Here is a 13,891-nt window from a genome sequence, read left to right as displayed (position 1 = left end):
CTTTTCTTCCTTAGTTAAACATGTAGTTGTTACCTCTGCTATCTTTGGAGCTAAAAGCACATATATTTTCAGTTAAAGGTGGTTGGCTCTGTAAATGAGGCACAGGAAATCTGTGTATCCCCTACATAAGGGCCTAAGGAATGTAGTGAATGACATTTGTATCTAGACATTCATATTTAAATATCTATAATACACTGGTTCTTTGTGTTGCTTAGTTTGGGAAGTAAAAGGATGCATTTTTCACTTGGTGATGGTATCTTTTTTTCTTTTCTCTTTCCCCAGAATTAGCATAATGGTAACACAGTTTTATCCTCTTGTATATGTAATTGAATATTTTTGTCATCTCATAACTCCTTAAGTTAATGTTTTCCTTATTTAAGATGTTCAGCCTTTTTTTCCTGCTGATGTAATTGTTGTGGTTTCCATAGCACACATCATCTTTAGCCCACATTAATGAATATTCATACACTCATCTTTTCTAAAATAATTCTAGCTAGGAACAGAAAATTAAAAAAAAAAAACCCAGAACATGTTCCAAACAACTCTTTCCTGATAAAGCAATATAGTTCAATACAAACAAAAGCTGTTGAAAATAATGCATTAAGGATGTAACACCCATATGCCTGTGCAGATCAATAAACATATTTTTAACTTAGATATTTACGTTTTCAAGTACAATATCTTTATTAACCATTCAATATCTTAAGCAGCAACGTGCAGACCCTTAGTGAGTTTGGGAATGATACCAAACTGACTAGTGCAGCTGAAGGGACTGAGGGAAGGGACACCATCCAGAGGCGTCTTGACAGACTTGAGAAGTGATTCCATGGGAAACTCATGAAGTCGAACAATACCAAGTGCACCTGGTCTTGCGTCTAGGTTAGAGCCATCTCCAGGATCAGTACAGGCTGGAGGATGAATGCATTTGAGAGCAGCCTTGTGGATGAGGACTTGGGGATCCTGGCAGATTAAAAACTGAGATGAGAGCTGGCAGTGTGCACTGGCACCCCAGAAAACTGATTTCATCATATACAAAGAAGCATTGCCAGGAGGTCAAAGAGTGTGATTCTCCTCCTCTGCTGGGTTTTTGTGAGACTGCACTGGAATCCTGTGTCCAGCTCTGGGGCCCCTAGCACAGGAAAGACATGGAACATTTGGAGTGAGTCCAGAGAAGGGCCACAAAAACAATCAGGGGGCTGGAGTGCCTCTTCCATGAGGAAGGACTGAAGACAGTTGGGGTTGTTCAACTCAAAGAGAAGGAGGCATCAGGGCAACATTATTGTTGCCCAAACCATACTTTGATTCTAAAAAATCAAATATTTTTAATTGTTTTGTTTGAACCTATTCTGGATTTTCAGAATAAGAAATGCAGAATTCTAGGAGGTAGCTACTTGGAATAACTTCTAATAAAAGCAAGCTTTTTGACTGTGGTCTGAGCTTTTGTCTTAAGCAGGGATTATACCGATTAAAATTATGATGCAATCACAGAGAACCAAAGATATTCTTCAGCTGGCTTTTGGAATATGCTGTCAAATCTCACATTTTTAAACTTTTTTTTTTTTTTCATTATCAGATATATCTGTGGTTATTTATTAGATGATTAATATTCTTTGATTACATTTATCAGAGAGGACTGTTATTTTGCTGGCAGATTAAATGATTTTTTTTCTGAAAGAAGGTGGTCTTGGAAGATCTCCCATTCCTAGATACAAACCATGTCTGTTAGATTCTCATCTTAGCACTTTTTTGAAGTGTCTACTTCCAAGGAAAACTCAGGTGCAAGGTGCTATTTCTATCCTTCTCTTCGTCAGTGCTAGTTTGTGACCCAACTAGTTATTTTGTCTTCTAAGTTTAAATTTAGATTAAAATAAATTGTACAGATCTCATTAGAGCAATTCATTTGGCTTTCATGTTTAATTAGCGTGTTGCAGGTAAGCACAAGCTGTCTAAAATCCAGTGAAAAGTGATAATCCTCTAGCTGGACTCCCAGTTTATATTTTGTTTTTTCCTGTAATACTGTCAGTTACTTTTCCTCGAGGGCTATGTAGTAAGTCAAAGAGAAACTTAGCTTTTATAAACCACCTAAGCTATTTGCTTGTCTTCAAGTTCTAGTGATTTCTCAGTGTCAGAACAGAACTGTCACTAAATACGAATATTACAAATAAAACCAAGTACGGTTAGTCAAGAAGTATTTCTTACATTTCTTTCAGGCAGGTGCTCTGAACAGAACCAAAACAAACTATGGCTTGTCTTACAATGACAAATATGGAAAGTACAGCAACTTCTGCTGTCCACCAGAATGGTGACATCCGTGGAAACAGCAGTGCACCCAAGCAGGCAGAACCATTGCTGCAAGTGTACCTTTATCATTCTCCTGGGAAGACAGAAGGAGATTACCTTCAATTTTCAGCTGGAGAATATGTTGCAGAAGAGATTTGTGCTGTTGCCTGTAAAGCCTGTGGTAAGTATATACCTAACAGTTTATCTAATGAAGCAGTGAAATCCAGCTTCATACAAGAAAGTTTTCAACAATCCAAAGCTCATCAAATGGTGGCATTTAGTCTGAAATGCTAATTTCTCTGTTCTTTCAGGTGCAATTAGCACAAGACTGTAAAACTGTTCCCATTAGAATGGTTGTGAAGCTGAATTGGGTGACTGCCAGATTTTTTCAAATAATTTAAGGGTATACCATCCTGTAACTGAGCTCTTTCATTGAGCTAAGTTTGAATAGTTAAATCATGGCAGGAGCTGTAAATAGCATGAATTACTTCCTCATGCAGCCCTGTAAAACAGATTAGTCCTGGGAGTTGTGTGCATATGTTTATTATACATGCTTAATCACTTTGCAGAAGGAAACTGTTCTGTTAGATATAACATGAGTGCTTGTGTGTGTGGTTGATGCTCTTCATAATGGTTTAGGAAATAAAGTGTGTAAATAACATGGCGGCATATTATAAGTAAATAATACATTGCTATCTAAGAATGTCTTTGAATTGTTGCATTTACCCAGAGTTTAACATGCACCGGGGCTGAAATCTGTAGTAAGATAATTCAAGCATGCATTTTGTGCATGCGCCTTTCTTTGCAAAAGTACATTGGGTTTTTTAATAAAACAAATTCATTCCTATTATCTCTGGGTATGAAAGTGGCCATCTTTTTGTTCTTTTTTTTCTTTCATAGCAACCATTAGTGCTTAAGTCGTGAGGCATTGCTTCTTATTGTTTGTTTGTTGTTTTTTTTTTTTTCCCCTGAGTAGTCTTTTTGGTTGTACAGCAGAACACATATGCCTTCATAGAGTCAAATAATGTTTATGTTTGCAAGGCTCATCTTTCAGGAGTAAGCTATGAGTCAGAATACTTGGTTAAGAAGGGAGTGATCTGGGTGGTAAGCAAGACTGAAATATAAGAAATTTGCTAGTTGTTAATGAATTTTGTGATCTGAACAACTGATAGATCTTTTGATAGCAGAACTGGTTATATCCAAGTATGACTGCTGTTGGAGGCAAAGCAGGACTGGATCTAGGCAAACATCAGCAGAGAGAGTCTCCTTATGTATCTTTTAAACAGTTCAATTGAAAATTTTCCAGTCACTGCTAACTTGACATTAGATCTGTTATATCTGGTATGTATTGGCTATAAAAATATTAGTCTGTCTAAATATTTTTCTGCTGGTTTGATACATGCATGCAAAAGCTGAGCCATTTTTTTTAAACTTTATTTAAAAACAGTTTTCTGGTTTGGGAATATATAATAAATGTAAACATTTTTGTGGGTTTGTATTTTTATAAGGAAAACCGTACGCAAAAGTGACTATCACATTTTCCAAGCAGAAATGCAAAAATAAATAGGGTGCCTTGAAATTAAATTTTTTAGTCATGGTTCAGTTCTTGCATGTTAGCTAGTTAATTGCCAAGTAAAATATTAAAAATGTCACACCAATTGAAGAAAAGGTATTGTTCTCAGCCTGAGGGGGAAAGTGGTATTAGAGGAACTAACTGATGATGGAAATGAAATATATTAGAGAAATCATTCTAGAGGTTGCAGAATCTTTGCATTAGGTGTATCTTCATTTTAATTCTCACCCATCTGAATTGCAAATATGTCAGAATTTCCATAGTACAATCCTTGAAAAATGCTGGTCTCTCTTGGAAAACCATAAAATGGCAGAGAGTTTTTAATTAGAAGTAAGTAAAAGCACTGGTTCAAAGCATTTAATGTGACAAGTGGTGGCAGTGTTTGCAGTCAATTAAATGTTTTCAAGGGAGAGAGTGCATTGCATAATGTTATGATTTGTAGTCTGTGCTTCTGTGCTCGAGAAGAGATTCTGTGCTGCTAATAAGGGAATTCTATGCATGCTGAATTTCCAGAATTGGCATGACTCAGGGTTCACACAGCTCGTAGTTGCCATTGAGTATAGCTGTTCACTGAGGGTTGTTTTTTTTTGTTCGGTGTTTTTTTTTTTTTGTTTTGTTTCAGGGTTTTTTTTCGTGTGTGTGTGTGTGTTTGCTTGTTTTTGTGAGGTGGTGGTGTTGTTTGGTTTTTCTTGTTTGTCTTCCTTTAAGTGATAGTTTTTCCTGAAAATCCACTCAGAACATGCAGCCCCCCCTGCTCTCCCCCACTAGCTGGGGAATGAATTAATGAGAACTCAGGGCAATTCTGTTTTTCCAGGAAAAGAAATAGAAGCTTTGATTGACTATTCAGAAACCATTTTGTTGACAGGATAGTGACATTGAATGTGATGTTAAGGGTTTGGTAAGCCTCCAGTTAGTATGAATGATAATACAAGATACTATTTTTATGTCAAAAAAGGCAATCAAATTTCCGTGTGGTATATGCAAGGCTACATAAGTTTTAAATAGTTTACTTCCAACTGTATGAGAACTAATGCATGTATTAGACTTTTTATATAGAAAATTTGAGATTTTTATTAATCATTCGAATAATTGCTTTTGTCTTTTTATATCTAATGATTTACACGCTTCAGTTGAGAGTTTCATACAACAGTATTCCTATTGCAGACTCTGCATGACTTCCACATTTCATAGCTGTGTCATGGCTTGTTGTGATTTGCACTTCCTGTTTTTTATTTTTTCTTAGAAGAGGGACATTACTTTATGAAAATATACTGTATGGGAGAAAGGGTTCCTAATGCCAACAAAGGAGGAGATACAGAAAAACTGCATTTTCTTAGCTGCTTCAGGATGAATGAATTCGTGAGACTTGTCTGGATGTGAAGTTCTAAAATCATAATGAGGAAAAGAAGCATCTACTTTTTTTAGGTTTGAAAGAGAATTCTGAAGTATGCTGTGTTGTAGTCTTTTGTAATGTTACTTGAGTATAGTCAAGTATATATCCTATATACTATATCATAGGTATATACTATCTATATTTTATATATATATATTTATATACACAGACACACACACACACACACACTCCTTTCTTTAGCCTTATGCAATAAATAAATAAATTTTAAAGACACCTTGTCATTGTAATATTCAAGAAAATTTACTTGATAGCCCTTGCTGGAGAAGCAAAGCAGTGGAAATTCTGATTTGTTATGTCTGAGTCACTATCTTCTCTCCTAATTCCTCACTGATTGAGCTGATAGCATGGTTAATACAGTGCAAAAATCCAGGGGGGGCTTTTCAGTACTGTTGTGAATGGCTTCTATGATTTTACTTACCTTCACTTACACTTGCATTTCTCCTTTTCCTTCACTTACACTTATATTTCTCCTTTTCTTATATTTCTCCTTTTCACTATTGTTGACATATCTAGGCTTCAGCAGAAAACTTTTATTCCCCACTCTAGTTTTTTGATTTTCATTGTTTCTAGAGAAAACATTTAAATACTGCAGTTAATAGTGGTGGTGAGAATTACACGAAAAGAGAAGTTTCTGGCCTCTTTGCTTTTGTCAGATTTTTGTGGACAATTTTCAAGACTCTATTTAATAAAGGGATATTGCTCTGTTTTATAGTTGTGGAGCATTAAGTGTAGCAAAGCAGATTAATAGTTCTAAAGGGGAAGGGATAAAAAAGTTAAACTCCTTTTATTGGAAAATATGCATGATCTTTGTGTCCTTAAATAATGCCAGTGAATGGTGCAAGTTACCATTAACAACTATAAATGCCAAAATATGAGGGATGGAAGAGTGCACAGTTTACTTTTCATACAAAGGAAGCCAGTGGCAGGGTGAGGGCTTAATATAAATACTTCTGATTTGTAGGGGGTTAAAGTTGGTTAAAGTTTCAGAATGGCAATGATAGGATCTTGAAATACCTGTGGGGTTTTTTGAGGTGTGGGGTGGTGTGGTGCTTGTAGTGTCTATAATGTATTTGGTCAAATATGGAAGCTTAGCATTTGAATTTAAGAATATGGTTTTGAAATGTTGTTCATTAAGCATACACGGGATGGTTAGTAGTTTGGGTAAATGTATTAGGGAGACTAGCAAGGTCTCAGGAGCTATATAGTAAATATTCAGCATTGCCCTGAATGGTGTTTAGCATCTAGCAAGAATCATGAAATAGGCTGGTGATTCTCATGTACATTACACTGTAATTGATCTGTTTGGGATACATACACCACACAGCCGTAAAACTGCTAAGTTAGTAACTGCTAAGTTACTGCTTTATGGACAGCTGACATGTAGTGTAGTGTAGTTCATCCCACTTTTCACATCAAATGAGAACCATGTTTAGTTGTATGGGGTAGGTTTCTTCTTAACTCCATAAAAAAATCCTCAAAACTTGGATGGATCAAATATGTCATATTGCACCATAAATTTACAACATTTAGAATTACAGAATCTTTCAGTTACTTATCCCTTCAGTTTTATTCCTGTGAGGGTTTTGGTTTGGTTTGGTTTCCCTTTCATTACCTTATGTAATGCTTTCCATTTCTCCAGTGTCCTGTGAGTCTGTGACTCCTTTTCATAGAAAATCATGTGTTAAGACCTGCATCTCTGGCATGTTTTGTAGAGCTTTGTTTTAAGAAGGTGTCAGATGATTAGCCTACAGATTTCAGCAGTTTAATCTTCACAAATACACAATAGAACTCTGGTTCTTAGCCCTCTTACTAGACCCCTACAGAAGCAAACCCTTTTTTGTATCAACTTTAATAAGCTAGTTGTTTAAGACTGAAATATGCTTTATTCCAAAGGGCTGTGTGGTTTTGTATGTGGAATTGGTTGTTCCTTCAGATTGTCTTACATGCTGTTTAGTTATGATGAAAGAAATGTGGGGTCTACGCCTTTCAGTAATTACCTAGATGTTGTTTATAACAGAAAGAAATAAAGGAGTTTTTCTTCTTCTGGTTTCTTGTAAGAATTTCAATTACTTCATTCTAAGTCTTTGCGCAAGGGTGTTGGTATTTTGCCTTTTCCCAGAATTCTTTTGTCTCATAACGTCATTTTAAGTTAATTTTATTGTCTTAACCTGTTTGTTTTTCCTTTTTTTTTTTTGCCTTCTTACCCCAAAGTATATTGCTTTAATGTGAAGTTTTCTTTAGATATGACCAACTGTAACTTTGAAATTGTAATTTTTCATCCTACTCTCTGGCCTTTTGACCTGTGTCTCTTTCTGTCTTCAGAATATGTGTGTCAATACCTGCAGTTCTTCCTTTTGTACTGTCAGTTTTCCTGACAGCACAGGCAGTTAACCTGTTTTCCAAATCTTGCTGTTAGTTTTCCTGACAGCACAGGCAGTTAACCTGTTTTCCAAATCTAACACTGTCATCACAGGGGTGCATGACACTGCAGCACAGTACTATGCTGTGTTTCAGCTGGGAGCATCAAAATCAAATTAAAATTCTGAAGAGTTGATGCTCAAATGATTTTTTTTAGTTTCTGATTAAATAGGATTGCTTGTCAGTTACCATTAGCATAATTCAAAGTTCTGGAGGGAAAAGAATCAATGCTTAGTTGTAAAATCAATGCTCAAATCAAATGATCTGATTTTGGAAAGGCAGGGAAAAAAAATCTACTGTTGTAAGCTGTTTCTAAACTGGGAGGCTAAGAAGACATTTTATTAAATGCCATACAGAGAAAATCTTGTAATCTAACAGTGGGTATAGGACAAGAGGTGAACAGAGTCTTCAGTCAGAGAGCATAAAGGAAGAATGGAAAATTTAACCAGCAAAGCAGCCTGCAGGTTGTGGGATCGTGATTGCAGTGTTGTTGGCAATACTGATACCTGTTGATGATAGTAGTAGAGCACTGTGGCAATCTGCTGCTTTTAACCCACACTATTTTAAAAATATTTTGTGAAAACTGTTTCCTACTGATGTTTGCTTCTCTGCTCTTCATGTAGGTATCATGCCAGTGTATCATAATATGTTTGCACTCATGAGTGAAACAGACAGAATGTGGTATCCCCCAAATCACATCTTCCATGTGGATGAAACAACCAGACTCACCCTAATTTACCGGATAAGGTAATCTAAATAAAATGTTACACACTTTTCATTATAAAAACAAGACTGTGAACAAAACCAATATGATATTTAGTGGAACTGTAGTTTCTTAGAAGTTCTGGACAGATTGCTGGCTTTTTCTGGAAAACAGGGAGCTGAAAGAATCAAAAATATTGGAGTTATTTGAATTATGTGCTTTATTAATTTTCTTTATCCAATATGTTTATCAGTTTCAGATTAAAAAAAACCAATAAAAATATACTAGAAGTAAAAACCTTTCTTAATAATGATACATCTCATCTCCTCTGTGCTTGCCTGTTTGAAATAAGTAGTAGTTTCTGAAATGCAGAGTAATTGTCACGCATAGTCAGACATGTTTCTGCAATAAAACCCTTTTTCCTTAACCTTACAATTGAATGTGGACAACTACAACTGTAGTCACAGTTTTCCTTTTGTAAATTGCTTAATTTATTTGCATTATATAATTTGGCCTGGGTGTTTTCTTGGGAGCTGTTTCAAAAGAAACTAGAAGGCACTAATAAAATTCTCTGTATTCTGATTAGTGACAATAACTTAGCAATGGTTCTCATTCCTTTCAGTACAGTTTATCACCTTGCTTGAATACTGTAGTACTTTAAAACACCAAGAACTGGATCTGAAGTCTTCATTGAGTAACTGGGGTTTCATAGTGGTCCTCCAAATCAGCAGCACTAGTTACATGTATATGAGAGTGGTAATGTCTGATGCTGGTAACCCAAATATCTGTTTATTAACGTTTGCTTGAATTTATTTCCTATCAGGTTTTATTTTCCCCACTGGTATTGCAGTGGCAGCAACAGAGCATACCGGTATGGCGTTCTTCGTGGTGCAGAGAGCCCCGTCCTTGACGATCTTGTCATGTCTTACCTATTCGCGCAGGTATGATTTGCTCGCCTATTTTTAAATGCAGATTGGTGAGGGTTATTACATTTATTCCCTTTCCATCTTCTCCTGGTAACTCTGCAGGCTCTTGAAAGCCTGAAGCCCTCTCAAGCTGGAAATTAAATTCTATGTCCTATTGTGTATTTGGAGAGATGAAGTTCAAAACAGTGCTTCTAAGCATGATAACAGCTGGTATTCCTTATGAATAAGTACATCTTTTTGTGGATGAAGTAGGTCATTCAGTCTTTAAAAAAACAAGCCAATAAAACCCCCTAAACAAACCAAAGAAACAATCAAACAACACAGCCACAGCTCCCCCCAACAACTGCACCCCAAAACTCTATTCTTATTAAGCAGCAGTGCACCAGGTTTCATTTGCTTTCTTGAATTCTTTCTCAGTGGCGAGCTGATTTTTTGGATGGATGGGTGCAGATGCCTGTTACTCATGAAACACAAGAAGAATGCCTTGGAATGGCTGTTCTAGATATGATGAGAGTGGCCAAAGAAAAGGACCAAACCCCAATGGCTATTTACAATTCAGTCAGGTGATTCTGTAATTTGTAACTGTTTCACATCTGTCTCATGCCTAAAGGTTGTATTTTTGCATGTTAGTGTCTAGGAGAAAGTGTTCATCTGTTGGCAGTTGATGTGTTGATGTAAAATAGTTACATAATTTTACCTATTATGTAAAGTAGAAATTAATAGAAAATTTGTGTCATGATGACCATTCATGATTTGGAGACATGGATTTGACTCTCTTGATGAAAGGTAAGGCAGCAGCTTCTCATGTGAGAAAATATGTAAGTAATAATTTTAGGTGAGACACTTTCTGGATGTCATCAGATCCAAGCCCCTGTTCCTGTCAGGTCAAATTCAAAGTTAGATGAAGGTACTCAGGGCCGCATCCAGTGAAGTTCTGAAAATGTCCAGATGTGAAGATTCCCCCGTAACTCTGTGCACCTTTGGCCTCTGCATGACCATGGTCATTGTGGAAGATTTTCTCTGTACCTAATCAGTCTCTTCTGTGATACTGATAATTGTCTCTTGTCCTTTCATATTGTTAGATGACAATTAGTAGAACACCATACTTGAGCCTACTTTTCTCCAGGCTGAGCAAATCAAGCTCCCATATGCCTCTTCTCTCATGTCATGTGCTCCAGGATCCTAACCATCTTGGGCAGATCTCTGCTAAACTTTCTTGAGTTCATCAACTCACTTGGGTGTATCAATACTATCAGTGTCTAATCCAGCTGACTTAATTCTGTCCCTGACATAAGTACTTCAGTGACAACCAACCACAGTTTTGTATTCTACCACCTGTATTTTCAGCCAGGAAGTCTGTTCTTTATCCATGTAGTTGCCATGTAGTATCCTCTTAACAATTTCTACACCAAACAGAGCAATTTTGTAACTTCTGCTGCCTTACCTTAGAACTTCTCTAATGAAAGAACAGACATCTTTGGATTTATGGAAAATGCATTATGTAGCTTATATTGCAATGAAGGAAAAAATGGAAACTGGAAGAAGACAGGGGGCTCTGCTTGAAATAACAGATAATAATAATAATGCAGATAATAATAATAATAATAATAATAATAATAATAATGCAGATCTAAGAAAGGATTTTTGTTACCCTACAGTTGCAAAAATAACAGTACATTTAGAGGAAAAGGTGTTTTCAATGTTGATTTGTTTAGCACAGAACTAATTCTTTGCTGGATTTAATGGATAAAATTAGTAGCTTTTTTTTGTCTGGTTGTGTATTCACAGCTACAAAATGTTTTTACCTAAGTGTGTGCGAGCAAAAATCCAAGACTACCACATTTTGACGCGAAAAAGAATAAGGTACCGGTTCCGCAAATTTATACAACAGTTTGGCCAATGCAAAGCTACTGCCAGAAACTTGAAACTTAAGTATCTCATAAATCTGGAAACCCTTCAGCCTGCCTTCTATTCAGAGGTTTTTGAAGTAAAAGAACCTGGTGGAGGTCCTTCTGGAGAGGAAAGTTTTGCAACCGTTGTAATAACTGGAAATGGTGGAATTCAGTGTTCAAGGGGAAAACTTAAAGACTGTGAGACACTTGGAGAGCAGGTAATTTTAAAAAATTATTTTAATAACTTGTTATTGAACAGAGTAGTAAGCTTGTTTTAGAAGTTCTGATTTACCTCAAGCAAATTTGGTAGGCAAATTTTACTTCACAATGACTTATAAAAATGTGGAAATGTAATGACTATGCCCCCTGGTGTAGATAAAATGCAGAAATTCCCCAAATCTTTGAAAGCAGGGATCTAAGGACTCCAAACAAGAGGCAAATTCTCCTATACCTCTTTTGTGCTGCAGTAAGACACCCACCAGTGTCTCAGTTAGCAAATTTAAAATGACATCTGTGTCATTGTGGAGTCCTTATAGTCTTTCTGCAGGAATTAGGTGCTTAATGGTTCCTATAAGTGCTAGTAATCATGTGCTGCTGCATTTTTATTTATCAGTATTATTTTGTGTGTGTGTGTGTGTGTGTGTGATTTCCCATCATGACTGTTCGTTATGTTGAGTTTACCAAAACCTGATAGAAATTCAAAGCAGTGTACATTGAGAGTGTGGGAGTTTTCCAAAGGTAAAAGTAAAGGCAAACTGGAGTATGTGTGCTTTTTTCAAAATAATCACATTGGTTTGGTAATTTTGATTCATAATATGTAGCAGACAAGACCAAAGTACAAAAAGTTATATTTCTACAGTGTGCAGTATTAATTTGTAAAAAATGCTATTTGCTAGTGAGTTTTTTCAATACTTAGCAAAAAGTAAATCTGATTACATGCCCATATTTTTTGTGGTGTTCTTAGAATATTTGTAGATTGACAATTACTTCATTCACAGTTATGTATCAGCCCTCTGCCTTCCCTAATTTTACTGTAAATGCAAGTTGCTCTGGCAGGAGCTGTCATAAATGTCAGATTCTGCAATTTCCAGTTTTAGGTGTACAAAGTGTATGCATACTATGCTGCTTGGGCTTGGCACCCAAGCCTTTAGTAAGCATAGTCGGTGAATGAATAATGTTTTTTATGAAGATTGCCAAATTATTTTTTCATAATCAAAAATATTGTCATTCTGTTATTGATAGACACTGCATATATTGCTGCTTGTAAGTATGGCTGCTTGTAAACATGATCGTAACTTGTTTCACTAAACTTTACTGATGAATTGTTATTTAGATACTGAACTGAAAAATAATTTTTATTTATTTGTATGTAATGACATATGTGGAGTAGATTGTGAAGAAATGTGTTTTGCAAGTTTACATTTTCACCAACCAGATGAACAAGTAGATAGGTCTGAGTGGAGTACCATACACTTTTTCTTCATTCCAGCTACAGATTTGCTGCTTGTATTACTCTGAATGAAGTTACGGCATTTTGTACTGTTAAACAGGCTTTCTAAACCTGTTTAATCAGGATGCCAATAATAAGCTCACAAAAAAAAAACTCCTTCTCAAAAAAGTAATCAAAATGTTCCACTGTTCATAAAATACTACAGAGTGAAGAAATATCTACAGTTATAAAAACCCAAGCCCCATATGTGGATATTTCTGTTCATGGTTCCTGGATCTCTGTCTGTTCTTCAATTTATGTTCCTAGTGATGACTCCATAAAGAAAAAAAATCCTTTATATGCTTGTAATGGCATGTTCAAGGTTTTATAATCCTCTTTGTTGTTAGCTTACGAGTTCGGAGTTGTAGAAGTTCCAATGCTGCAAATAGAAGAGGCTTTTTAATTGCCATTTATGTTATTACTGAAATTATATGATGTTTGTTGCAGGATTTACAAACATACTGTGATTTTCCTGATATCATTGATGTCAGCATTAAACAAGCGAGCCAAGAAGGCTCCAGTGAGAGAAGAATTGTCACCATTCACAAACAAGACAGCAAGAATCTGGTCTGTTTACTTTGGTTGCTGTTATTTCTAATAGATACTGCTTTGAGCAGGCTGTGTGATTGTTGTATGCATAGTATTGTATAATCCATGACCACGTTAATTAAGCATGAGATAAAACTAAACATCTATCAGCAGTGTAAGGGGTTTTATAAGAACACTAAAGGTCTTCTACATTCAAAGCTATGTGCTTGAAATGAAATAGAAATAGATATTTATTTCTGAGGAAAATTTCTGGTACACAGATTGGATCTTTTGTTTATTAGTCTTAAACCTGAGTCCATGGTTTCAGTTCTCAAGTGTGCTGTTTCCATGGTGTCCTGATAAGCTGTCTGCTAGAGACCAACACATTGAAAAAGGCTTCAAAATGTTCTGAAGAATCATGATACAAAATAAGTATCAGGACAAAATTAATGTTACTGCTTTTACTGTGTACAATTCTTGGAAGAAGATATTAAGAAAGTATTTTATACCCAAATGTAAAAAGTTTTTTACTTGAACTACAACCTTGCACTTGAATCAGGCTTTCTAGCAGGTATAACATCACAGAGTTGTGGGGTGGGCTGACCCTGGCTGGGCACCAGGTGCCCACCAAATCTGCTCTAATCACTCCCCTCTTAGCTTGAACAGAG

The 13,891-nt window shown here is 36.0% G+C and overlaps 1 protein-coding gene across 7 annotated transcripts in view; it reads left to right on the top strand.

Annotated features, from left to right (window-relative positions):
* The window catches only part of JAK2 (Janus kinase 2), an 87,221-nt gene that overhangs the window by 40,892 nt on the left and 32,438 nt on the right, over positions 1-13,891 (top strand). For 6 of the 7 annotated variants that reach the window (XM_059873185.1, XM_059873181.1, XM_059873182.1 and 3 more), the window contains 6 exons: positions 2,211-2,461; positions 8,309-8,432; positions 9,212-9,329; positions 9,732-9,877; positions 11,103-11,424; positions 13,143-13,262. In XM_059873185.1, coding sequence (XP_059729168.1) covers positions 2,242-2,461; positions 8,309-8,432; positions 9,212-9,329; positions 9,732-9,877; positions 11,103-11,424; positions 13,143-13,262 — 1,050 coding nt within the window. In that variant the 5' untranslated portion in view covers positions 2,211-2,241. The remainder of the gene's footprint in view (positions 1-2,210; positions 2,462-8,308; positions 8,433-9,211; positions 9,330-9,731; positions 9,878-11,102; positions 11,425-13,142; positions 13,263-13,891) is intronic. The other variant, XM_059873188.1, reaches the window with a different exon arrangement.

Source organism: Haemorhous mexicanus, chromosome Z (assembly GCF_027477595.1).
Source record: "Haemorhous mexicanus isolate bHaeMex1 chromosome Z, bHaeMex1.pri, whole genome shotgun sequence".
In the NCBI taxonomy this organism is placed as follows: domain Eukaryota; kingdom Metazoa; phylum Chordata; class Aves; order Passeriformes; family Fringillidae; genus Haemorhous; species Haemorhous mexicanus.
This window is presented reverse-complemented; position numbering and strand designations above follow the sequence as displayed.